Source organism: Macrobrachium nipponense, chromosome 31, assembly GCF_015104395.2.
Source record: "Macrobrachium nipponense isolate FS-2020 chromosome 31, ASM1510439v2, whole genome shotgun sequence".
Taxonomy (NCBI): Eukaryota; Metazoa; Arthropoda; class Malacostraca; order Decapoda; family Palaemonidae; genus Macrobrachium; species Macrobrachium nipponense.
Genome location: NC_061093.1, coordinates 15,711,361 through 15,738,920, shown reverse-complemented (window position 1 = coordinate 15,738,920; position 27,560 = coordinate 15,711,361). Strand labels below are relative to the sequence as shown.

At 42.3% G+C, this 27,560-nt stretch overlaps 1 protein-coding gene across 3 annotated transcripts in view; it reads right to left on the bottom strand.

Moving 5' to 3' along the window:
• Positions 1-27,560, bottom strand: part of LOC135206645 (tetratricopeptide repeat protein 14-like) — a 273,980-nt gene that overhangs the window by 226,906 nt on the left and 19,514 nt on the right. For all 3 annotated transcript variants that reach the window (XM_064237996.1, XM_064237998.1, XM_064237997.1), the window contains exon 2: positions 11,369-11,538. In XM_064237996.1, coding sequence (XP_064094066.1) covers positions 11,369-11,532 — 164 coding nt within the window. In that variant the 5' untranslated portion in view covers positions 11,533-11,538. The remainder of the gene's footprint in view (positions 1-11,368; positions 11,539-27,560) is intronic.

Sequence of the window (27,560 nt, the reverse complement as noted above, 5' to 3'; positions counted from 1 at the left end):
CCACCGATGTTCACCGGCAGGAAAAGAATTGGATTCACCTGGGCAGTTGTACCTGGTTCTCCCGCGAGTGGAGGGAGATGACGTCATCACCACCAGTGTTGGCGACGCCGACGCGCTAAATTTGAATTTAGTATCCTACCGCTCGTGGAAATCACGGCTCTATAATTGTTCGGTAAGACACTACAATAAAATGGTAATTTTAAACAAGCAAATGAGGCGTTAAATGGTCACTGTATAACACAAGGTATACAACATATAAAAAAGGACATTTACTCCACATCCTAAGATATAAAACAAGGTCTGGCAATAATCTAACATCACGATAAATTCAGTAATGGTGAATGGTTGGGTCAAAATAGTTTGCGTACCAACCCTTCTGAGAGTCTGACATTAAAATCCTGGCTCAGTATCTTCTACACCAAGTCATCAAAAGCCTACAACTCAGTTACTCTTACACTTTACATAAACCCTCCCAGGTAATGCAAGTTTGGATTTCAATGTCAAGATTTAGAAATCTACATTTTACATTTAAGCTGTTGAACTTCTCAGTTCCAGAGGTCCTTTATTTCTCACACACCATTGGACTGTGGAAGAGCCTCCCAGTGAAGACGAGTGGCTCAAGATTGCATGGGAAGAAGGACTGATAAAAGTAGACAAAGACCCAAAAATATACAGAGACAGGAGAATGACAAGCAGAACAGAGGAATTGCACAACAAACCAATGCACAGACAATACATGAGACAGACTAAAGAACTAGCCAGCAATTACACATGGCAATGGCTACAGAGGGGAGAGCTAAAGAAGGAAACTGAAGGAATGATAACAGCGACACAAGATCAGGTCCTAAGAACCAGATATGTTCAAAAAACGATAGATGGAAATAACATCTCTCCCATATGTAGGAAGTGCAATACGAAAAATGAAACTATAAACCACATAGCAAGCGAATGTCCAGCACTTGCACAGAACCAGTACAAAAAGAGGCATGATTCAGTAGCAAAAGCCCTCCACTGAAGCCTGTGCAAGAAACATCAGCTACCTTGCAGTAATAAGTGGTACGAGCACCAACCTGAGGGAGTGATAGAAAACGATCAGGCGAAGATCCTCTGGGACTATGGTATCACAACAGATAGGGTGATACGTGCAAATAGACTAGACATGACATCGTTTGACAAAATCAAGAAGTATCACTCATTGATGTCGCAATAAAACCTGGGATCCAGAGTTTGGGGAGAAGAAGGATATGGATATGCCAGTGGAAATTGTACCCATAATCATAGGAACACTAGGCACGCCCAAGATCCCTGAAAAGGAATCTGGAAAAATAGAGACTGAAGTAGCTCCAGGACTCATGCAGAAGAGTGTGATCCTAGAAATGGTGCACATAGTAAGAAAAGTGATGGACTCCAAAGGAGGCAGGATGCAACCCGGAACCCCACACTATAAATACCAACCAGTTGAATTGGAAGACTGTGATAAAAAAAAATAAATAAATAATAATAATAATAATAATAATAATAATAATATAATAATAATAATAATAATAATAATAGTAACAGTAACAGTAATAGTAATAGTAATAATAATAATAATACAAAAAGGCAAAGTAACAAGGACTGAAGGGATAAAACTACCAGATAAGAATAACATCAAACACATGGAGGAGACAGGATACAAATACCTCAGAATAATAGAAGAAAAGGATATAAAACACCAAGAGATGAAGGACCCAATTAGGAAAGCAGAAACTTAAGGAGATACTCAAGCCAAAACTCAATGCAGGAAGTATGACGAAAGCCATAAACACAGTTACAGCACAGGAGTAGTGGGGTGGACAAAGGCTGAACTCTGCAGCATAGACCAGAAAACTAGGAAACACATGACAATACACAACGCACTATGCTCAAGAGCAAAACAGACAGACTATACATAACACAAAAGGAAGGAGGGAGAGGGCTACTAAGAATAGCAGACTGTGTCAACATCGAAGCAGAGCACTGAGGCAATATCTGAAAAACAGTGAAGACGAGAGCCTAAGAAGGAATGCATGGGAAGAAGCACTGATAAAAGTAGATAAAGACCTAGAAATATACAGAAAAGAGAATGACAAACAGAACAGAGGAATTGCACAAAAAACCAAGGCACGGACAATACATGAGACAGACTATAAAGAACTGGCCATGATGAAACATGATATTGTTATGATACAATAAAGTTTTATACATACTTACCTGGCAGATATATACTTAGCTATTTGACTCCGTCGTCCGACAGAAATTCGAATTTCGCGCACACGCTACCTGTAGGTCAGGTGATCTACTTACCTGCCGCTGGGTGGCAGGACTAGGAACCATCCCCATGTTCTTATTCATATTTTTTTTTCTATACCGCCTGTCTCCTGAGGGGAGGTAGGGTGGGTATAATTTTGTATATATCTGCCAGGTAAGTATGTATAAAACTTTATTGTATCATAACAATATCATTTTTATACATTTAACTTACCTGTCAGATATATACTTAGCTGATTCACACCATTGGAGGTGGGAACGAGACAGCTAAATATAGAATCAAACAGGAATCACAACTATCGTTGTAGGTAATAAATAAATAAAACCTTGGTTCCTACCTGTTTAGACTGAAGACTTCATGAATACAATCCAGGAGTCTAGACAGTCTCAAGAAAGCCTCAGCGAGATATTGATCTATGGCTAAGAGTTCTTGTGGTTCTGCCAAAGGGGTCTTACCCGCTTACTTGTAGATCCTGGAAGGACTACGTCAATGGGTGCTTATCCACTTACTTGACAAGGACCTTATACAAGGAGCACAACATCGATCCCGATCACCTCAACCTATCCATGTTAGTTCTAAGATTGCAAGAAGTTATCCCCTAACCTCTTGCAAACGACCACAAACTCGAAACACAAACATTCGTACAGTAAAGTACAAAAAATAAAAATAAAATTTAAAAAAAATGTTTGTACAATCTAGTCAGTAAGACGTCTCTTGATTCCCCCCACTGATCCAAGCTCGGACGTCCGTACGCCAGCAAGCATACTAATCAGCAGAAAAAACCACACTCGTCTCACAAGGTAGATCTATGTACTATCAAAATTTTGAACAAATACAAATTTTTTCTAAGGATCGTTATGTGCTTCCCAGCCCCAGCAACTGTATCGGCTGATACAAAAGGACCCAGAGAGAAACACTTTTCATATGTTACTTTAACGTCCTTGAGATAGTGCGATGCGAACACTGAATTACACCTCCAAGTAAGTCGCATCCACAATGTCTTTTAAAGACATGTTCTTCTGAAATGCTAATGAAGTGGCTACCGCTCTAACCTCATGAGCCTTCACTCGGAGAGTCCTGAAAGAGTCTTCAGTGCAGTCATTATGAGCATCCGTAATAATGCTCCTCACAAAGAATGCTAATGCATTTTTTGACATGGGTCTACTAAGGATCCCTAACTGCGCACCACAGGCTTTGTTTATTTTGACATCCGTTTAGTTCATTCTTCTTCTTTAAATAGAACTTCAAAGCTCTAACCGGACATAAAGATCTTTCTAATTCCTCTCCTACTAGATTTGAAAGTCCTTTAACTTCAAAACTCTTTGGCCAGGGTTTAGAGGGGTTCTCGTTCTTAGCCAGAAACAGAGTCTGGAAAGAACAAATTGCCGCATCGCTCTTAAATCCTACTCGAGAATCTAGAGCGTGTATTTCACTAATTCTCTTCGCAGTCGCTAACGACAACAAGAAAATACATTTTCTCGTTAGATCTCTAAACGACGCGTTGAGAGGAGGTTCAAATCTACTAGATGATAGAAATCTCAAAACTACATCTAGGTTCCAGTTCGGAGTGCGAGGAGAAAAGGTTTTTGAGGTTTCAAAAGACCTAATAAGATCGTGGAGGTCTTTATCTTCTGCAATTCTCAAACCTCTGTTTCGAAATACGGCCGAAGCATACTTCGATAACCTTTAATGGTAGAAACTGATAATTTTGATTCTTCCCTAGGAAAAAATCAAGAAATCAGCTATGTTGGTCACAGAGGTATCGGAAGAGGACAGTTTATTCTTCTTACACCATCTTCTAAATCATCATCCCATTTTGATTGGTAGACCCGAATAGTTGAAGATCTCCGGGCCCTAGCAATTGCTTTTGAAGCTTTGCTTGAAAAGCCTCTCGCTCTGACAAGTCTTTCGATAGTCGAAAGGCCAGTCAGAGCGAGAGCGGGGAGGTTTTGATGGTACCTCTCGAAATGGGGTTGTTTGAGAAGATCTCTCCTGTGTGGAAGAGATCTTGGGAAGTCACTGTCCATTCCTGTACCCTCTGTGAACCAATCTTGAGACGGCCAAAAGGGAGCGATGAGTGTTAGTCTCGTCCCTCTTGATGCCGCAAACTTTCTTAACACCACTCCTAACATTTTGAAGGGGGGAAATGCGTAGGCATCTAGGCCTGACCAGTCCAGTAGCATGGCGTCCACCGCTATCGCTCTCGGGTCTTCCACTAAGGAGCAAAATAAAAGTTCTCTATCCTTCTGGATAGGTAGGTGGCGAATAGGTCTATATGTGGACTGCCCCACAGGGACCACAGAGCTTGACACACCTGAATGTGAAGGGTCCATTCTGTGGGGAGAACTTGGTTTAACCTGCTTAGCCTGTCTGCTCTGATGTTCTTCTCTCCTTTCACGAATCTTGTGAGAAGAGTCACTTTCTTTTCTTTTGCCAATACAACAGCTCTTTTGTTATATGGAACAGAGAAAGAGAGTGAGTTCCCCCTTGTTTCTTGATATAGGCCAACGCTGTGGTGTTGTCCGAGTTGACCTGTACCACTTGACCTAACACCTGTGTCTCGAAGGCTTTTAGAGCTAGAAGAACGGCATAAAGTTCTTTGGAGTTTATATGCCAGTCTAGCTGATCCTTCCTCCATTGGCCTGATATTTCTTTTGTCCCTAGAGTCGCTCCCCATCCCTTCTCTGAATCGTCTGAGAACAAGATTAGGTTTGGGTTCCGAACTTCTAGAGACAAGCCCTCGTTCTTTTCTAAGGGAAAAATCCACCACTTCAGATGATTCTTTACTTCCAGAGGAATACTGAAAGTGTCCGAAAGCTGTCCGTTCTTCCAACTCCAAATTCTTCTTCTTAAGAAGAATTGAAGAGGGCGAAGGTGGAGTCTTCTAGCGAAATGAAACTGTTCTAGTGAGGAAAGGGTTCCCAGAAGACTTAACCACTCCCTCACCGAACTCCGTTCTTTCTCTAGGAAGCTCGAGATTTTTTGTAATCCCCGAGCAATCCTTTCCTGGACGGAAAAGCCCGAAAACCCCGAGAATCCATCCGAGAATCCCCAAATAGACTAAGTTCTGACTGGGGATCATCTGCGATTTCTCGAGGTTCACGAGTAATCCTAACGTCTTTGCTAGGTTCAAAGTAGACTGTAGGTCCTCCAAACACCGTTTCTCTGACTTGTCCCAGATTAGCCAATCGTCGAGATACATTGAGATGCGTATCCCTTCTAAATGAAGCCATTTGGCCACGTTCTGCATCAGATACGTAAATACCTGAGGGGCGGTCGATAGGCCGAAGCACAAGGCCCTGAATTGGAAGATTTGTCCTTGAACAACAAATCTTAGATATTTTCTTGACGATGGGTGAATCGGAACATGAAAGTAAGCATCCTGAAAGGTCCAGGGATACCATCCAATCTCCCATGACGTAGGGAAGACAGAACTGAAGCTGAAGTCTCCATGGAGAACTTCTTTTTCTCACGTACCTGTTCAGGACGCTTACATCTAGGACGGTCTCCATTCCCCCCGAAGCCTTTGGAACCAAGAAAAGGCAGTTGTAAAACCCCGGGGCCCCAGAAAAGGATCTTGCACTAGCTCTATAGCATTCTTGTCCCTCATCGACACCACCGTCTGAAGGAGAGTCTCGTTCAGTCCAGGCTCTTTGTAACTCGTCGACAAATCCTTTGGAGATGTTGCCAAAGGAGGTCTGTCTACGAAGGGAATGATGTACCCCTTCTGTAGGACAGACAGAGTCCAGGGATCTGCTCTCTTACGACCAGGCATCCAGAAAGTATTGAAGTCTGGCCCCTACCTGTGCTTGGAGGACAAGGCTGCTATTTGCTCTTTTTAAAAGAGCGGAAGGAAGACCTCCTCGCTTGTCGAAGGGTCTTCTCTCCGAAGTTGATCGAGTTGAATGGGGCTCCACGAAGGGCACCACTGGAGTCCGAGACCACCTTCTTCTGAGTCTTAACTGCAGGTCTACTTTTCTTTGTAGATTGTACAAGAAGGTCCTGCGTAGCCTTTTCCGACAAGGATCTCGCAACATCCTTCACTAAAGATGAAGGAAACAGATGTTCTGACCGAGGTGCGAATAATAAAGCGGACCCTCTGAGAAGGAGAAACTCCTTTCGTTAGGAAGGAACTGTAAATAGATCTTTTCTTCAACATCCCAGATCCAAAAAGAGCCGCCAACTCACCCAGAACCATCTTGCACAGCCTTATCCATGCAAGATAGGACACTGTGCAAAGTTTCTGATCTAGAAAATCTGGCTCACTCGTCTTCTTAGCCAGCACCCCAAGAGACCAATCCAAGAAGTTGAATACCTCTAAGTACGTGAAAAAATTCCCTTAAGGTGCTGTATCTAACTCCGACATACCTCCAGGACGCCTTTGCTGAATTGAGAGACTGTCTTCTCACAGACTCTACAAGACTCGAGAAATCTGAATCTGCCGACGAAGGGAGCATCAATCCCATCGCCTCTTCTGTCTTTATACCAAATGCTCTTTTCCCCGTCAGTTTGGAGGGAGGAGAGCAATAAACCGTTCTCAAAGTTTCCTTTTTAGATAAAAGCCACGAATCTAAAGACTGGAGGGGCTTTCTTCATTGAGATCACCGGTTCATCTTTAAGAAGCCGAGGATTTTGGGGTTTTTTGTGCTCGAAAACAGAGATCTCGGCGAAGGAGGAGCTGCAGGACTAAGAGAATCCGCAAACTCCTCTAGAAGTAACGAGGCTAAAACTTTATAATTGGAAAGTCCCTCGTTAGTTGAACTTCTTCCTCAGAAATCTCTTCCAGTTCCAGGTTAGAAGGAGATCGCTCTTTCCTAACCGATTCTCTATCAGGAGAAGCCGCTCCCGTGGGAGGCGTCCTGCTTCTTGCTGGCGTCAACCGCTTAGGAGCGTCCTCGCGCTTGCCTGACGACTCTCTCCTGAGAGGCGTCCTGCTTCTTGTTGACATCTCGCGCCTCGAAGCGTCCTGGCTCTTGCCTCGCACCTCGCTCCTGGGAGGCGTCATGCTTCTGGCTGGCGTCAACCGCTTTGGAGCGTCCTGACGCTTGCCTGACGACTCTCTCCTGAGAGGTGTCCTGCTTTTTGTTGACGTCTCGCGCCTCGTAGCGTCCTGGCTCTTGCCTGGATCCTCGTTCCTGGGAGGCGTCCTGCTTCTGGATGGCATGACGCGCCTATCTTGACGCTCGCGCCTGGCTGACGTTTCACGTCTCGCAAACTCGACGCTCTTGTCTGGCGTCTCGTGCTTGCGTTTGACAGGAGAACGGATCCTGCTCGGCCTATGCAAGGCTGATGAATCTGATTCCAAATCAGAGGAAGACAAAATACTATGGCGAGTCTGAACCCTCGATAGCCTAGACTTCTTAATAGGCAGGAAATCGTCTTTCCTTCTGGGAGAGTCTTTATACAGAACTCCCACAAGAGAAGTGATGGAATCCTGCATAGTGCGAAGGATTCTTTTAGTCTCTTCATTATTGTCTACCCGGTCGTTGTTTAATTACTGGATGGTCCTCTCTAGAAAACGCTCAGGACTAGAAGTAATCCTGGGTTCATCCAAACGTCTCTTAAGGGGGCGAGAAAGATCCGCCGATCTCCACTCTCTTTTAGGTGAGGAATTCTCCGAGGAGGAGAAACACTCACGCAGAACGCTTTTTCTGTAACGTTCTCTGGCATTCTGTGGCGATACAGAAAATGCCGAAGGGACGTCTGACTGTTGGGGATCCTCCACAACCTCCTTACGGCTTTCGACATTCCTTCTCCTCTGGGCTTGGGAGCTTGAAAGAGGTCTAGGCCTGGGAGCGTTGTGAAGACAATCAGACACCCCCTCCACTGCACTGAGACACTTATATCACTATCCACAGCACTATAATTACCACTGCTTACCTTCATAGGCCGCCATTTTGGTTTCCATTTTCCGAAAGAGCGGCTTTAAGATTCGCTATCTCAGATGCCGAATCTGTGTGTTCTAATAAAGGAGCAGGTACATTAGATGGGGCAGTAAAAGGAGAAGAGGGTATATTATTACTAATAACCCCGCTAGAACTAGATAAAGGTTTGGAAGAAGACCTCCTCACCCTGTTTCTTTCTAACTTCTTCACGTATGAGGTTAGAGATTTCCATTCTTCCTCACTCAAATCCTTGCATTCATTACAAGTATTACCAAAAGAACATTCATACATCCTGCATTTCCTGCAAATAGTATGAGGATCAATTGATGCCTTCGGCATCCTAACTTTACAACCCGCATTCACACACATTCTCACCACATTTCCAGAATCAGACATCATGTTGAACAATCCAAATCAAATTCCAAAAACGGTCCACAATTGCGTATGCCAGTACAATCAATGCAAATACGTCACCGAGAAGTCCAAACAAAGATCAATTGCGATGCAAAATACGAATCCAGCCGGAGATACCCACAACGATGTTGCCAGTATGGCCGACAGAAAAAATATGATAGAACATGGGGATGGTTCCTAGTCCTGCCACCCAGCGGCAGGTAAGTAGATCACCTGACCTACAGGTAGCGTGTGCGCGAAATTCGAATTTCTGTCGGACGACGGAGTCAAATAGCTAAGTATATATGAGGGCCTCAGAACCAGAGAGTCGTATATGCCACTTTTTAAAAAATGAGTAAATTGGCCTCAAAGTTTATCATTCATTACTCTGCTTCTAAGAAAGATATCGATTTAAACTTAGTTTCATATGAAAGCTATACTCTTTATAAGTTTTTTGTGAAAATTTGAAAAAAATTGTTGGGTGCGCTTGCGCGCTAGCATTCAAAATGTCTGCCAAACTCACATTTTTTTTAAATATTTGAGTCATAACAAGCACTTAAACCATAATTGAATGTGTTAAACGATAATAAAGTGTTATCGTATTGCTGTAATAATGATGATGATATTAATAAGAGTAATAGTAATAATACTGGTAATAATAATGATAATAATACTATTAATAATAATATTGATAAGTAATAATAGTGTGCTGAAAAGACGATACATTTTTGTGATAAGAAACCGAGTATTGCTAATGATAATAATGATAATAATAATAGTAATAATAATAACAATGGGAATTATAATAATAATAATAATAATGATAATGATGATAATAATAGTAATAATAATAATGATGATAGTACAATAATATTAGTACTAATAATGACACTGATGATGATAACCTTTCATCATCATAATACATCGATACTTATAATCAATCACAAGAAAATACTATAATAGAATAGTAATACTATTGTCATAATAATAATGATAATAATAATAATAATAATGATAATAATAATAATGATAGAAATAATATTATGATGGTTTAATAATGATGTTGACGATGATAACCTTGAATCACTATGATGTTTAACCATCAATAATACACAATAATAATATTATCATAATAATTTTTTTTTACTACTACTACTACTACTACTAGGGCCCCCATCCTTTAATAGAAGCTGCAATGTGAAGGGGACTTAACTCGATCAGATTGCAGTCTGTTAGCTCCAAACATCGCTACCAGCTGTGACCCTCATCCACTACTACTACTACTACTACAAGTACTACGACTATTATTACTATTCTAATAATGAAAAAAATGTTGCACGACATCACTATGCTCACTATCACTGCCAGAGGAAGACATAATGTACTCAAATAAAGAGTAATTTAGACAAAATAACAGCACAACACAACGGATAATCGTAAATTAAATCTTCCGCTATGATCACTGAAGTGAGATGTAAACATTGGCGGGAGATTGTAAGCTGCGCGGTGATTGGTCGATGCTTACACGCGCCTTATGGGGAAAAACGCTCATTGGCCTAGAATTCGCTACCCGCAAAGTGATGCGCGCTCTCATTGGCTTAATCAGCGCTAGTGATATGCGTCTATCTGGTCCTCATGAAGCGTCCGAGCGGCTGCCAGCACCGCTCGAAGTCATGTTCTTTCCTGTAGCTAAAATCGATAATCCCGACTGTCCCAGTAGGAATTTCGACCGTATGTAAATGGTGGAATGGCCTAGAAATGCCTCAAATACACAGAGAAAAGGTTGTCAAATCTACCAGTATGCATAACTCCAAATCCGTGGAAGTGGCATATACGACTTTCTGGTTCTGGGGCCCTCATATCTGACAGGTAAGTTAAATGTATAAAAATGGCAATTGCTACAGAGGGGAGAACTCAAGAAGGAAACAGAAGGAATGCTAACTGTGGCACAAGGCCAGGCCCTAAGAACCAGAAATGTCTAAAGAACGATAGATGGGAATAACATCTCACCTATATGCAGGAAGTGTATTATGAAAAACGAGACCATAAACTAGATAGCAAGCAAAGGTCCAGCACTTGAACAGAACCAGTACAATAAGAGGCACAATTCAGTAGCAAAAGCCCTCCACTGGAGCCTGTGCAAGAAACATCAGCTATATTGAAGTAATAAGTGGTACCAACAAAAACCTGAAGGAGTGATAGAAAACGATCAAGCAAAGATCCTCTGGGACTATGGTATCAGAACAGATAGGGTGATATGTGGCAATAGACTGGACGTGACGTTGATTGACAAAATCAAGAAGAAAGCATCACTCACTGATGTCGCAATACCATGGGACACCAGAGTAGAAGAGAAAGAGAGAGAAAAGATTAATTATCAAGACCTGAAAATAGAAATAAAAAGGATATGGGATATGCCAGTTTGAAATCCCAAGACCCCTGAAAAGAAACCTGGAAAAACTAGATGCCGAAGTAGCTCCAGGACTCATGCAGAAGTGTGAGCTACTAGAAACAGCACACAGTGAAAAAAGTGATGAACTCCTAAGGAGGAAGGATGCAACCCAGAAACCCACACTGTAAAAACCACCCTACCAACTAACACAAGTCTGAGCTTTGCTTTGCTCAGATTTAGAAGCTAATTGAGGAGTAAACAATCTCACATACTCATGTCTCATGTAACATAACACATGAATAGGCACTTCAGCTTCCTGCATACATAACTATATGTACTCACCATCTGGCCTATGTCAAGTTTTAGACTGCAAAATACAACAAATTTCCATGCAGAGGTCTTACTTACTTAGTTTCAGGGAGACGAGCTTGGCTCACTTTGTAGTCAACATTCTTCAGGTCAAGATTCTTGATCTCAGAAAAATGAGCGGCTGTCAACTGCTTCAGTAGCTGGTGCCCATGATAATTAACAGCCTGGGTAACCAATTGACTATCCATATGTTTGTCTCCCATTTTCAGCTGGAAAAATACAGACATAAAAAATATAGACAAAAAATATAGACATAAAAAGATTACACAGACATTAAAAAAATATAGACATAAAAGGACTAAAAAACACTGAACAAACAATACAGTCGACCAACGCCTATTTGCAGTTCTGGATTGGTGGCTTCACCTATTTGCAGATTTCTCTGTGGAACATAATCCACATTATTCCCTGAAAATTTGCCTATAGGGGGAATTTTTCATAAAGAAATATTCACTTATTATTGTATTTTCATATTATTTTCAAGACTAAATACATTTTTCATGTTAAAATACTAAAATGAGCAGGTGGTGGTATTTAAGCTTATTTAGAGGGGTGTCAAGTATTCGCGGATTTAAGCTATTTGCAGGGGGTTGTGGTCCCTATCCCCCACGAATTCCAGAGGTCACTGTATAGCATGTTCTAAGTGTTGTAGCTTGACAACCTCAAGCTACAACAGGTTGTCAAGCTACAACACTTTGTGAGTTTAAAAAACTTATTTACTAGTTTAAAAACTGATTTTGGTGTATGTAATCATTGGAATTAGAGCTGTTGAAGCAACTTCTCCAAGTTACTAAATAGTCTGGGATTGCCCAATGTGAGGCTCAGCAAATCTGGATATCATTTCTGATGATCTTAAGAACACCTAACAAGCTCATGATTACATTTACAGAGTGAAAGACTTTGTCTAAAACTAAGCATACTTGGGGGAAAGGTGGAAAAGTATGAGCTTCAAGGCTTTCACAGGGAAACATGTCGTCAATTCCCTATACTGCCTGATATGGCAGAGGTGAGCAAAAGATTGGTAGCTTCTCATTCCTGTGAGCAAGTTTATTTGAGATCTGTACACTCTCTACAGTATATTTTCTGGAACCACTGGGTAAAACAACCAATCACTCAGCTGAAAGCACAGTAGTGCCTCAGGTTACGAAATTAATCCATTCCGAAGCGGTCTTCGTAACCTGATTTTTTCGTATCTAGAACTACGTTTTACATGTAAATTGTCTAATTCGTTCCAAGCCCTACAAAAACACCACAGTAAATTTTATAATAAAGCTAAATTGACCAAAAAACAATTTGGACCATTCAATGCTTATCCTAACCATTACTATACCTGTAAATAAAGTGTATTAGGTACAGGATACAAGAAATAGTGTGTGTATATGTACGTACTTCAGTTATAAACTTTCAAGTTTTGCTTCTCTGACTTATGATGCTTCAGGACAAACATGGAATTTTTAAGGAGTCTAGAAGTACAGTGATGCTCAAATCTCATGCGATTTGATTCCATAGGATTTCATTCAAAATTCACTAACTGGCAACCTAGCATGCTCCATATTTATCAATTATTTCAATGCGGAAACACGATTATCGAATGCAATAAGGTCATAATATGCTTCATAAGAGTGAAATTTGTCATATATTTCAAATCTGTAAGAAAATGTCACATATAGCAAATTTCAGAAAAAACTCTTTTGAAACATTTTCAAAACTTTCGTTCATACATCGCTGAAGCATCTGACCAAAATAAAGTTGTCATCAGGCATCAGTTCAAATGTTAAGTAAGAAAAACAAAAAAAAATTGTCATAGCATTAACAATGCTTCCAAAGCAAGCATAAAATTTTAAAGTCCTATTTGATTGCTTTTACACCTCAATGCTGAAAAAAATGTAAAAATGTATATACAAAAGTGGAATGCGTCCACCGATATCGTGTGCGGGGAGTGTGTGTGACATATCATTAGTGTCGGTGCAACAACCACCCAATGTAACATAAGTAGGTCTACAATGAGTAGCGAGAATGAAATTATCTTGAAAACATGATATTGTTATGATACAATAAAGTTTGTTCATACTTACCTGGCAGATATATATATAGCTGTATTTTCTGAAGTCCGACAGAATTTTAAAAACTTCCGACACACGCAGTGGTCGGCCAGGTGGTTAGTACCCATTCCCGCCGCTGGGAGGCGGGTATCAGGAACCATTCCCATTTTCTATTCATAATTTTTATTTCCACTGTCCCCTGAGGGGAGGTGGGTGGGTACTTGATTATATATATCTGCCAGGTAAGTATGAACAAACTTTATTGTATCATAACAATATCATTTTGTTCATGAAACTTACCTGTCAGATATATATATAGCTGAATCCCACCTTTGGAGGTGGGAAGGGACAGAATAGAAGGATTTTGGGAAACAAATGCATGCAGATGATTTACATCTTGGTTCCACCTGTTAGCATAGCTGGCTTCGTGGTTACTGCCACGTAAGTCTGCTTGTGCTACTAGAGTTGCCAGCGAGGTAGAGACCTATATAGCTGGTGCACTCCAGATGATCTGTCAACAGGGGCGAGACCACGACGTGACTAGACCATATTGACCATACCATGAGGGCTAAGAAGTAAAATAAATATATATATATATAAATATATATATCACCACCTGACCAACCTAGCCAAAGTTAAGGTGTGTTAACTAAGGCTTAAGAGTTAAGAAGTCGCCGTTGTCGGCGACTCAACAACTAAATTAAGAGCTCTTCCTAACCATTTTCTACAGGATAGGATGAGTGGTACTTCTTGCCCCCAAGATTGTGTCTGCAGACACGTATGGCCCTAGCGAGCAGCAGATCTCATATGCCATCTTCACATCTCGCAGGGAGTGTGAAGTGAACACAGACTTGCTTCGCTAAAACATGGTACTCAGGATGTTGCTGAGTTGCCATGCTCTGTTGAAATGCTTCCGAGGCCGCGCCCTCACCTCGTGAGCATTCAGATAAAAAGATTTCAAATCTTTGTGCAAACACAATGAAGGAGCATTTTTGAAAGAATCCTTAACACTAAAGCCAGGCTGTTCTTCGATATGGGCAAGTCTGTGTCTTTTTTTCGGAACACTGCAGATTGCCCGAATGACTTCGACTTTCTTGAGTTTTATGTAGATAAAACTTGAGAGACCCGACAGGGCACAGGACTCTCTCTGGCTCCTGCCCACTAACTTGTGCCATCCTTGCTTCCAAGCTCCTGGCCCAAGGACAAAACGGGTTACCATTCTTAGGCCACAACGGAAGGGTTAGAGAGCACACCGCCTTGTGTTCTCTAAAGCCAAAACTTGTGACGATGGCTTAAAATCTCACTAACCCTCTTTGTCGTATCTAGGGTGGTTAGAAGAAGGCCTTCCTGATCACATGCAAGAAGTTAACAGGTAGGAGAGGTTCGAATGCTTTGACATCAAGAACTTCAGACTACGTCTAAGTTCCATATTGAAAGCTTCGATCTGGACATGCACAGTCAGTCCGTCTGTACTAAAGTCAGGTGACCGACCAGTTGACCAGTCAGACGAATCAAGGACAGCAAGTCTGTACCCTGAAGACCATAAGGCACTATTCTTCGCTGAAGGATGAGTGTCTGGACTGCCTGGGCGATTCAATCTAAGCAAACCTTGGGGGTGTATCAACGCAACCCAACGTCGTCAGCGAATCAACTCCTGACTCGAGCTTCTGGTGCCAGGAGAAAGGAGCGAGGAGCAAAAAGGCGATTCAGTCCCGAAGGAAGAATGCCTGACAGTCCAACCTGGTCTCATGTTACACGATCATCGGGGGTGTATGAACGCAACCGACTTCGTCAACAAGAAACTCAGGGCTACTATATGTCGCCTGATCTCGCACGAGTGTCTGACTCCGAGAAAACAGGTGAGACAAAAAGTAGATGATGAGCGAGGTTCGAGATTCCACAGAACTCAAAGATCGTGAAGGGCTTTGTTGTTTGACAGACGCTAATCTCTGAGCCCAAAGGCCGTCAACAACATATTTGCGTATTCTTTAATAGTTGTGACTGCCAGCTTATCCCATTCTTCAGACGGAAATGGAAGACGGTAATCTTATTCCTGTCAACACCTCGATAGCCTGAACGTAGTCAGACTCAGAGCGGAGAGGTTATAGGTACCTTTCGAGTTAGAGTAGACCGACTCTCTCGGAAAAGGTCCTTGGAAAGTGAACTAGGAAGTATGTGACCTCTGTGAATCCAGGATCCTGAAGGCCAACATGGGGCGATCAGCGTCATTGTCGCTCCCTGTGACGTCATAAATCCTCTTATTACATTTCCTAAGCGATTGAAAAAAGGGGAAAAGAGACTAAATATCCATTCCCGTTCAATATCATAGGATGGCGTTTAATGGTACCGATCCCGGATCGAGAATAAGGGAGCAGAAAAGAAGAAGCCTCTTCGTCCTCAACATATCGAAGAGAAGAATGAAAGGGCGTCCCTAAAGTCTCCACAACTCTCAACTTACTTCTAAAGAAAGATTCCACTCGGAAGTCAATAGTTGCTGCCGTCGATCTAGACGATTCGTACAGACTTTTGCAATCCTGTAACGAACCTCTAGAGGATCGTTACATTCTACGCCTGTTGTTATAATAGGCTTTCTCGTAAACTCGAACAGGGACCGAGAGAAGATACTTCTTAAGATATGAGAGAGCTGTGGAATATCAGAGTTGATCTGGACCACTGGTTCCCAAAACTCGTTACGAGGACTGGAGGGACTACCGAATCGCTTTTATTCTTTCAGATTAAGATCCAGGACATCTGAAACCCTATCCAGATGTCCGGCACCTTCTTTCTATCACCTCAGGTGATAAACGCACTGAGAGATGTTCAGAATCATTCCTAGATCTTGAATAATATTTCAGTTTCCCGGTAGGAAAAAAAAAAAACTGTGGTCTGAATTGCAGTCTATTCGGGGAAACAAACTTCTTCAGGAAGGAAATGGTCCCCAGCAAGCTCATCCATTCCCTCCCCGAGTATGCTTACTTCCCTAATAAGGCTGCGCTTTGCCTAAGCAGGAGAGCATATAAAAGTGCAATGTTGCGGTAGACTCGTAGTTCTATACCGTGCGGTAACGAGCACCGAAAGGATTAAGAGATAACTCTGTTGAACATAGTAAGGCAAAACGAATGCAACGTTTATTCATTCACGTAAGAAATTTATTCAGTCAATCCCGCAGGAGAGACGTAACCGCCAGCACAGAGATACGGTTAGTCAGTCAATCCCGCAGGAGAGAGAGACGTAACCTACCGCGCATGACAGCGCCCGATCTGTTACTGGCTCGGTTCTCACTGAAACGCATAACGAGAGAGAGAGAGAGGACGTGAAGCGTCCTCTTCTATAAAGCTTCTATTTAGAGGGCGCGAGTCCTTCCGAAAGCTCCAACCCCTGCATGGGGAGGACGCTTCGGAGGACGAGAAGCAATCTTTCAGGATTCGTGCACGCGCACAACACTTTGGCAGTCGGTGGGGATTTTCATTCAGAAACTGCCGAAGGCACGCCAGATCGGTGGGGGTTCCTTGTAACCCTCCTTAGGCTTTCGACATGCTCCCTCCCCGGGTCCTGGGAGTCAAGCAGAGGTCCCGGCCTAGAGGCGAAACGAGGCCGATCTGACGCACCCTCCACTACACAAGGGGTATCACTGCACTTCTGCACTTCACTTTTACTCTCTAAAGCAAGCACTTTCGATTCTAAGATACGAATCGAAAGAGTATCAGAGAAAGGGCAATTCCTCTACAGACACTGCTTAGGGCCCGAAGGCAACACTGCAGGGTTAGGAGTAACAATTACAGAAGTAGCACTTCACAGCAATGAAGGAGAGCAAGCACCTCTCGTAGACATATTCATAGCCCGTAGGCCATACTACAGGGTTAGGCAAAATAAAGTCTACAGGAAGGTTAGCAGGTTCACTACCCTGACTTTTGTTACTGATTAATTGCGTACATACGAATCATACGTCTTCCTTACGGAATTAGACATGTTTACTGATTAATTGCGTACATACGAATCATACGTCTTCCTTACGGAATAGACAAAGTCTCACATCCTTACATGACAAATCTCAACAATGAAGCAAGACCCATACCCCTCGTAACATACCCAAAGTGCGGATCTACCGAAGCTTTCGGTAGCCACACCCTATCTTTGCAGACAACCCCGTCTGAAACTAGCCTAACTAGATTCAGATATTTTATGCAAAAATGAATCAAATTCAAATCAATTTAAGATAGCGTATGCCTAGCCACAAATCCCACAAATCCAAGTAAATAAATCAAAAGACAATTAGGATACTTAGCGGCAATGAAGTTTCCAAAATCCTAAGACGGAGGTACTGAAAACAGGTGTTTTCAGCACCAGCGACAGAAAAATTATGAATAGAAAATGGGAATGGTTCCTGATACCCGCCTCCCAGCGGCGGGAATGGGTACTAACCACCTGGCCGACCACTGCGTGTCGGAAGTTTTTAAAATTCTGTCGGACTTCAGAAAATACAGCTATATATATATCTGACAGGTAAGTTTCATGAACAAACCTCTTATTACATTTCCTAAGCGACTGAAAAAAGGGGAAAAGAGACTAAATATCCATCCCCGTTCAATATCATAGGATGGCGTTTAATGGTACCGATCCCGGATCGAGAATAAGGGAGCAGAGAAGAAGAAGCCTCTTCGTCCTCAACATATCGAAGAGAAGAATGAAAGGGCGTCCCTAAAGTCTCCACAACTCTCAACTTACTTCTAAAGAAAGATTCCACTCGGAAGTCAATAGTTGCTGCCGTCGATCGAGACGATTCGTACGAACTTTTGCAATCCGGTAACGAACCTCTAGAGGATCGTTACATTCTACGCCTGTTGTTATAATAGGCTTTCTCGTAAACTCGAACAGGGACCGAGAGAAGATACTTCTTAAGATATGAGAGAGCTGTGGAATATCAGAGTTGATCTGGACCACTGGTTCCCAAAACTCGTTACGAGGACTGGAGGGACTACCGAATCGCTTTTACTTCTTTCAGATTAAGATCCAGGACATCTGAAACCCTATCCAGATGTCCGGCACCTTCTTTCTATCACCTCAGGTGATAAACGCACTGAGAGATGTTCAGAATCATTCCTAGATCTTGAATAATATTTCAGTTTCCCGGTAGGAAAAAACTGTGGTCTGAATTGCAGTCTATTCGGGGAAACAAACTTCTTCAGGAAGGAAATGGTCCCCAGCAAGCTCATCCATTCCCTCCCCGAGTATGCTTACTTCCCTAATAAGGCTGCGCTTTGCCTAAGCAAGAGAGCATATAAAAGTGCAATGTTGCGGTAGACTCGTAGTTCTATACCGTGCGGTAACGAGCACCGAAAGGATTAAGAGATAACTCTGTTGAACATAGTAAGGCCAAAACGAATGCAACGTTTATTCATTCACGTAAGAAATCCCCTCAATGTTAGGCTAAAGTCCGTGATTGTAGGGCAGAGTTACAGTTAGTCAGTCAATCCCGCGGAGGAGAGACGTAACCGCCAGCACAGAGATACGGTTAGTCAGTCAATCCGCAGGAGAGAGAGACGTAACCTACGGCGCATGACAGCGCCCGATCTGTTTACTGGCTCGGTTGGACTGGAAGACAGACACAGCGTGACAGCAGCAGCCAGCAGCTTACGAACGTCGTCTCTTAACTTTATGTCTGGGTTGCCAGCTACCCTATTCTACGAAGAAATAGGTCCGTTATTTTTTGAGCCGAAAGACTCTCAAGCTGGTATATTTAAGCGAAACAGAAAACGCTAAATATATAGATGCGTTTGTGTCGTCAGAACACTACCATACAACGGAAAAGATAAATCGGAAAACTCCTGGAAGGCTGCAGGGAGTAACGATTAAATGTCCTTAAAATAGACAATAGACCTCTCGGTTGCCATCCGAAGAGGTAACTACAGCAAGCGTATATGACTTGAACCAACCAGAAGTAAAATAACGCAAGGCAAAATATGAAATTATATCACAATAAAGTTTGTTCATACTTACCTGGCAGACATATATATAGCTGAATTCAGAAATACAGCTACATACATATCTGACAGGCAAGTTTCATGAACAAAACTTAAGAGAATCGAAGCCAGTCAGCTCAAGCTTCTTATGTTACTGGTACATAAGCGTTCATTGACGTAGTCTACAAGTCTATTTCTTGTACGAGTCCTGCGAATGACGAATGAGAGCTCTTTCCGAATCTTGTTCAATAAGAGCTTATTCGCTTACGCAATATCAAGTTAATGAGATGTTTGCAATGAGAACTAACCCATTTACGGGACAAAGAGATATTTTGTCAATGAAGGGATACCCAACTTACTTGACCAAAACGAAAGTAATGATTTGTCAAATGGGGGAAAGTTCCACTGAATTGACAAAAACGTAATCCCAGGGAGTCAAGCAATTTGAAATTTTTTCGATTCCCAGTCTCAAACGAGGAAGGGGCAAGAATCCTGTTAAGAGACTGGGCTTACGGCAGGTAGAACGACGATGTTCAATTCGGCAAGCGTAGTCCCGACTAGAAACTAACAAAATCTATCATCTGAAAAACCCTTTCAGATGGGCTAAAAAAAAAAGCTTGCAAAATTATCCTGGGAAGAGGAGAAACTCTCCAACCAGCTTCCTCTCCCGTATCACAACTAATGCCTGCTAAAGCTTAAAATTTATTGACAGTATGGCAAAGGAAATCCTGTCTTGCGCTTTCCTGAAGAGCGTCCTTTTGATGAGTGCCTTTGCAAGAATCCCACTGAACGTTGCCGAGAGTCCTGACGTGCAGGACATCGAGCCTTACATAACCCGTAAAACTGCCTTATCGCAAAGTCTTGACTGCGGTAGTGGCAACTTAAATTATTGGCCGAATGGCAAAGGTTGCGGTAGAGCAAACGAGATCTTCCCTTGAGCTTTCCTTAACTCCATCCACCTATGCGAAAAAAGCAATATTAATTGACAGAGACCTCTTGAATTCACGAAACAAACCCGATGTCTTGCTGGGTTTCGAAGAAGAAGTGTCTTTTCACTTTAAACTTCCTCCGAAGCACTGCCTACTTCACATTCTTTGCAGGTGAGGTAGAAGGTATCACCGGAGGTAGAGGTAAACATTCTTTAGGCCCCATATCTGAAACAAGAGCTTGAAGAGTTCAACAGAACGTTCAGCCAGGCGACACACCTGGCGTGCGGCTGGTGCACGCTCGGCGTCCACTGGCGCGCGCTCGGCGTCCCCACTGGCAACGCGCTCGGCGTCCACTGGAACGCGCTCAGGCGTCACGGAACTTTCGCTGGGTTCACGGTCCCGGGCAAAAAAAAACGGGGCGCACCCTTGCGCGCCACCTGGAGGTCCATCCGAGCGTCCCGGGCGTCCGCTCTCAAAAGCTTCCTGCTACTATGACTTCTTTTACGTATTTCTCGGTGAAATGGAAAGAACGGACACGAGTTCAGGCGACGTTCGCCTTCTTACTTCTCACTGAAAACGCATAACGAGAGAGAGAGAGGACGTGAAGCGTCCTCTTCTATAAAGCTTCTATTTAGAGGTGGGCGCGAGTCCTTTCCGAAAGCTCCAACCCCTGCATGGGGGAGGACGCTTCGGAGGACGAGAAGCAATCTTTTCAGGATTCGTGCACGCGCAGCACTTTGGCATCTGGGGACTTTTCATCAGAAACTGCCGAAAAAAAAAGGCACGCCAGATCGGGGGGGGTGGGGGTTGGGGGTCCTAACCCTCCTTAGGCTTTTCGGACATGCTCCCTCCCCTGGGTCCTGGGAGTCAAGCAGAGGTCCGGCCCTAGAGGCGGGAAACGAGCCGATCTGACGCACCCTCCCACTACAAAACCGGGGTATCACTGCACTTCTGCCACTTCACTTTTACTCTCTAAAGCAAGCACTTTCGATTCTAAGATACGAATCGAAAGAGTATCAGAGAAAGGGCAATTCCTCTACAGACACTGCTTAGGGCCCGAAGGCAACACTGCAGGGTTAGGAGTAACAATTACAGTAAGTCAGCACCTTCACAGCAATGAAGGAGAGCGAGCACCTCTCGTAGACATATTCATAGCCCGTAGCCATACTACAGGGTTAGGCAAAATAAAGTCTACAGGAAGGTTAGCAGGTTCACTACCCTGACTTTTGTTACTGATTAATTGCGTACATACGAATCATACGTCTTCCTTACGGATTACATGTTTACTGATTAATTGTACATACGAATCATACATCTTCCTTACAGAATAGACAGTCTCACTCCTTACATGACAAATCTCAACAAAGAAGCAAGACCCATACCCCTCGTTACATACCAGTGCGGATCTACCGAAGCTTTCAGTAGCCACACCTATCTTTGCAGGACAACCCGTACTTAAACTAGCCCTAACTAGATCAGATATTTTGCAAAAATGAATCAAATTCAAATCAATAAGATAGCGTATGCCTAGCCACAAATCCCACAAATCCAAGTAAATAAATCAAAAGACAATTAGGATACTTAGCGGCAATGAAGTTTCCAAAATCCTAAGACGGAGGTACTGAAAACAGGTGTTTTCAGCACCAGCGACAGAAAAATTATGAATAGAAAATGGGAATGGTTCCTGATACCCGCCTCCCAGCGGCGGGAATGGGTACTAACCACCTGGCCGACCACTGAGTGTGTCGGAAGTTTTTAAAATTCTGTCAGACTTCAGAAAATACAGCTATATATATATCTGACAGGTAAGTTTCATGAACAAAATTTACTTTATATGTGTTAGAAGAATATGATTTTCATATATAATTATTTGTTATAATTCTTAAATATTTCAAAAATGATGACATACTAGCAAATTTTCACCTATGCAATTATTCTTTTGTCAAAGCCAAGATATTGTTCCTAGGCCTAGGTGTTAGATTTCTTTACTTTACACTTAACAGTCACATCTATTAACAATTGCTGGCCAGAGAGCAAAATGAGGTTATCTACACATTCATACACTTCAAGTTACCTTATGAAAGAAGAAATTGTGCACCAAAAGCGAGAAGGACTTTTAAGAAAATAATATTTTAAACCAGTTGAAAAACAAGTGTTCCATACGCCTTGATATTAATACTTTTGATATTTCGATTAATAGCCATCTAATCCATATAATCAAAATCATCAGCATCTTTTATTACTCAAAGAACAGGTAATCTTTGCAAATAAAAACATGAGTAACAGATTACATTTCAGAAGGCTTAGAATATTTATTAGGCCTATAAATCTTTTTGCAACATACAGCCAGCTTAAACACAGTCTAAAACTTCAACATTCAAAGAAAACTGGTTGTAATTCATATTCTTTCGTATTCCTCAAAGAACAGGTAATCTCTACAAATAAATTCATTTGTAACAGATTACATTTCAGAAGGCTTAGATTATTTCTTTAGGCCTATGAAACATTTTGCAACATACAGGCAGCTTAAACACAGCCTAAACTTCAACATTCAAAGAAAACTGGTTGTAATTCATATTCCTACTTTGAAAATGTTGTCATGACTGTTGAGCTTATTAGGTCTACTGTCATAATGCGGCAGACGTACTAGTTATGTTGACCAGTCCGAGGAGCATGTTAAGTGTGCTTTCATTGATGGCACCGCTAACCTTATCACACCGCACTTTGAACTTCATATCACACAGAATACAAATCATACCAATCCATAAAAAGGATCATATTTACATAACCATAAGGAAAATAGGGCTAGCTGTGAATTTGCAAACTTGTCGACATGTATGACACTAGAAATAAAAACAATGTTTAACATTGGTGTTCCGAGATGATAAATTCACATTTTCTACAGAATGCCAAGTCTCTTTTTTATTACTTCTGTCAGGTTTTTCCAGACAAAATTTTGGCCAAGAGCACATGTTCTAAGTTTTAATAAAGAAATTCTTACTAAATAACAAAAATTGCTTTTGTTTGTTTGTATGGTATTTTTAAGCTGCATGGAACCAGTGGTAATTCAGCAACGGGACCAACAGTTTTACGTGATTTCCAAACCACGTCGAGAGTGAACTTCTATCACCAAAAATACACATCTCTCACCCCTCAGTGGAATACCCAAGAATCATTGCTTTACGCCATGCTTCAATAGGTGTCACACTGAAATGAAGCACCACTAAAGCTATGAAATTCAGTATTTGGATAATTACCTACATAGTTTCATATTTTATCACTATTACAACAAAAACTATAACAATACAATAGTAATACAATGTAACATTATAACTAATGAAAATAAAGTTTCAAAGCACAAATATAAAAGGAAGAAAAATGAAATTGTTAAGATACAATAAAGTTTTACACATACTTACCTGGCAGATATATACTTAGCTTATGTCTCTTGACGTCCGACAGAATTCAAAACTCTCGGCACACGCTACAGGTAGGTCAGGTGATCACCCCCTACCGCCGCTGGGTGGCGGTAATAGGAATCATTCCCGTTTTCTGACAGAATTTTTCTTCCCCCTATCTCCTGAGGGGAGGATGGGTGGGCCATTAAACGTATATATCTGCCAGGTAAGTATGTGTAAAACTTTATTGTATCTTAACAATTTCATTTTTACACATGCAACTTACCCGGCAGATATATACTTAGCTGATTGGCACCCTTGGAGGAGGGTAAGAGATAGTTACTCAATATGAATAGCAATTCAAAAAACAGGGAAAACAACTTTTGTTGTAGGTACTATAAATAAACTTAAATACCTTGATTCCTACCTTATTGGGCAGAAGACTTCATGAGTACTGTCTATGAGTCTGCTTGCCTCAAGAGTTCCAGTGAGGATGAGACCTGTCACTGAGAACCCTTCTGGATCATGTCAATGGGGGCTAGCCCGCTTACTCGACAGAGCCTTATTTGGATCGTACCAATGGGGCCTATCCCACTTACATGGTAGAGCCTTCACCTTTGTCGTATCAACGGGGACTAACCCTCTTACAAGACAGAGCCTAGGTCCAAAACATTACAAGGAGCATGAAAACAACCAATCTCGACCACCTGACCACACTACTTTGTTATACACTACGAATTGAAAATGGTACTTTTTCCTGACCACTTTCAATCGACCATAAAAACAACACCACCAGATTAAAATTCCTAATCTATCTAAACTGATGCTAATGCAAATAGAAAAATCGATTTTCTAGTCAAGTCTCTGAACGATGAGTTATTGGGAGGTTCAAATTTCTCTGACATGAGAAATGATATTGTTATGATACAATAAAGTTTCATACATACTTACCTGGCAGATATATACATAGCTATCGACTCCGTCGTCCCCGACAGAAATTCAAATTTCGCGGCACTCGCTACAGGTAGGTCAGGTGATCTACCGCCCTGCTCTGGGTAGCAGGACTAGGAACTATTCCCATTTTCTAATCAGATTCTCTCTTCCACCTGTCTCCTGCGGGGAGGCTGGGTGGGTCTTCAATCGTATATATCTGCCAGGTAAGTATGTATGAAACTTCATTGTATCATAACAATATCATTTTCATACATTCAACTTACCTGTCAGATATATACATAGCTGATTGACACCCTTTGGTGGAGGGCAAGAGACAGCTAACTAACTGACTAGACAGGTAAACAACATATGTTGTAGGTATAAATAAACCTTAGTTCCTACCTTATTAGATGAAAGACTTCGTGGCTACTGCCCAGGAGTCTGCTTCATCTCAAGAGCCTTAGCGAGATAGTGATCTGTGGCCAAGAGTTCTTGCTGGTCTGTCGATGGGGTCTTATCCACTTACTCGGCAGAGCCTAACTGGCGTTTGTCAAGGGGTGCTAATCCGCTTATATGACAACACGCCTTCTTTAAGGAGCACACAACCGATCCCGATCACCCGATCCTAACCCGTGTTAGTTCTAAGATTGCTAAGAGTCATCCCCAAACTCTTAGCAAACAACCACAAACTCGAAACTCATACATACAAAAATGATATTGTTATGATACAATAAAGTTTGTTCATACTTACCTGGCAGATATATATATAGCTGTATTTTCTGAAGTCCGACAGAATTTTAAAAACTTCTGACACACGCAGTGGTCGGCCAGGTGGTTAGTACCCATTCCCGCCGCTGGGAGGCGGGTATCAGGAACCATTCCCATTTTCTATTCATAATTTTTATTTCCACTGTCCCCTGAGGGGAGGTGGGTGGGTACTTGATTATATATATCTGCCAGGTAAGTATGAACAAACTTTATTGTATCATAACAATATCATTTTGTTCATGAAACTTACCTGTCAGATATATATATAGCTGAATCCCCCTTTTGAGGTGGGAAGGGACAGAATAGAAGGATTTTAGGAAACAAATGCATGCAGATGATTTACATCTTGGTTCCACCTGTTAGCATAGCTGGCTTCGTGGTTACTGCCACGTAAGTCTGCTTGTGCTACTAGAGTTGCCAGCGAGGTAGAGACCTATATAGCTGGTGCACTCCAGATGATCTGTCAACAGGGGCGAGACCACGACGTGACTAGACCCATATTGACCATACCATGAGGGCTAAGAAGTAAAATAAATATATATATATATATATATATATATCACCACCTGACAACCTAGCCAAAGTTAACGGTGTTTTAAACTAAGGCTTAAGAGTTAAGAAGTCGCCGTTGTCGGCGACTCAACTAAATTAAGAGCTCTTCCTAACCATTTTTCTACAGGATAGGATGATGGTACTTCTTGCCCCCAAGATTGTGTCTGCAGACACGTATGGCCCTAGCGAGCAGCAGATCTCATATGCCATCTCCACATCTCGCAGGGAGTGTGAAGTGAACACAGAGTGCTTCGCTAAAACATGGTACTCAGGATGTTACTGAGTGCCATGCTCTGTTGAGATGCTTCCGATGGCCGCGCCCTCACCTCGTGAGCATTTAGATAAAAAGATTTTCAAATCATTGTGCAAACACGATGAAGGAGCATTTTTGAAAGAACTCCTAACACTAAAGCCAGGGTGTTCTTCGATATGGGCAAGTCTGGTCTTTTTCGGAACACTGCAGATTGCCCGAATGACTTCGACTTTCTTGAGTTTTATGTAGATAAAACTTGAGAGACCCGACAGGGCACAGGACTCTCTCTGGCTCCTGCCCACTAACTTGTGCCATCCTTGCTTCCAAGCTCCTGGCCCAAGGACAAAACGGGTTTCCATTCTTAGGCCACAACGGAAGGCTTAGAGAGCACACCTCCTTGTCTTCTCTAAAGCCCAAAACTTGTGACGATGGCTTAAAATTTCACTAACCCTCTTTGTCGTATCTAGGGTGGTTAGAAGAAGCCTTCCTGATCACATGCAAAAAAGTTAACAGGTAGGAGAGGTTCGAATGCTTTAACATCAAGAACTTCAGACTACGTCTAAGTTCCATATTGAAAGCTTCGATCTGGACATGCACAGTCAGTCCGTCTGTACTAAAGTCAGGTGAGCCGACCAGTTGACCAGTCAGACGAATCAAGGACAGCAAGGCTTGTACCCTGAAGACCATAAGGCACTATTCTTCGCTGAAGAATGAGTGTCTGGACTGCCTGGGCGATTCAATCTAAGCAAAACCTTGGGGGTGTATCAACGCAAACCCAACGTCGATAGCGAATCAACTGACTCGAGCTTCTGGTGCAGGAGAAAGGAGCGAGGAGCAAAAAGGCGATCAGTCCCGAAGGAAGAATGCCTGACAGTCCAACCTGGTCTCATGTTACACGATCATCGGGGTGTATAAACGCAACTGACTTCGTCAACAAGAAACTCAGGGCTACTATATGTCGCCTGATCTCGCACGAGTGTCTGACTCCGAGAAAACAGGTGAGACAAAAAGTAGATGGTGAGCGAGTTTCGAGATCCAACAGAACTCAAAAATCGTGAAGGGCTTTGTTGTTTGACAGACGCAAATCTCTGAGCCCAAAGGCCGTCAACAACATATTTGCATATTCTTTAATAGTTGTGACTGCCAGCTTATCCCATTCTTCAGACGGAAAAGGAAGACGGTAAATCTTATTCCTGTCAACCTCTCGATAGTCTGAACGTAGTCAGACTCAGAGCGGAGAGGTTATAGGTACCTTTCGAGTTAGAGTAGACCGACTCTCTCGAAAAGGTCCTTGGAAAGTGAACTAGGAATATGTGATCTCTGTGAATCCAGGATTCTGAAGGCCAACATGGGGCGATCAGCGTCATTGTTGCTCCCTGTGACGTCATAAATCCTC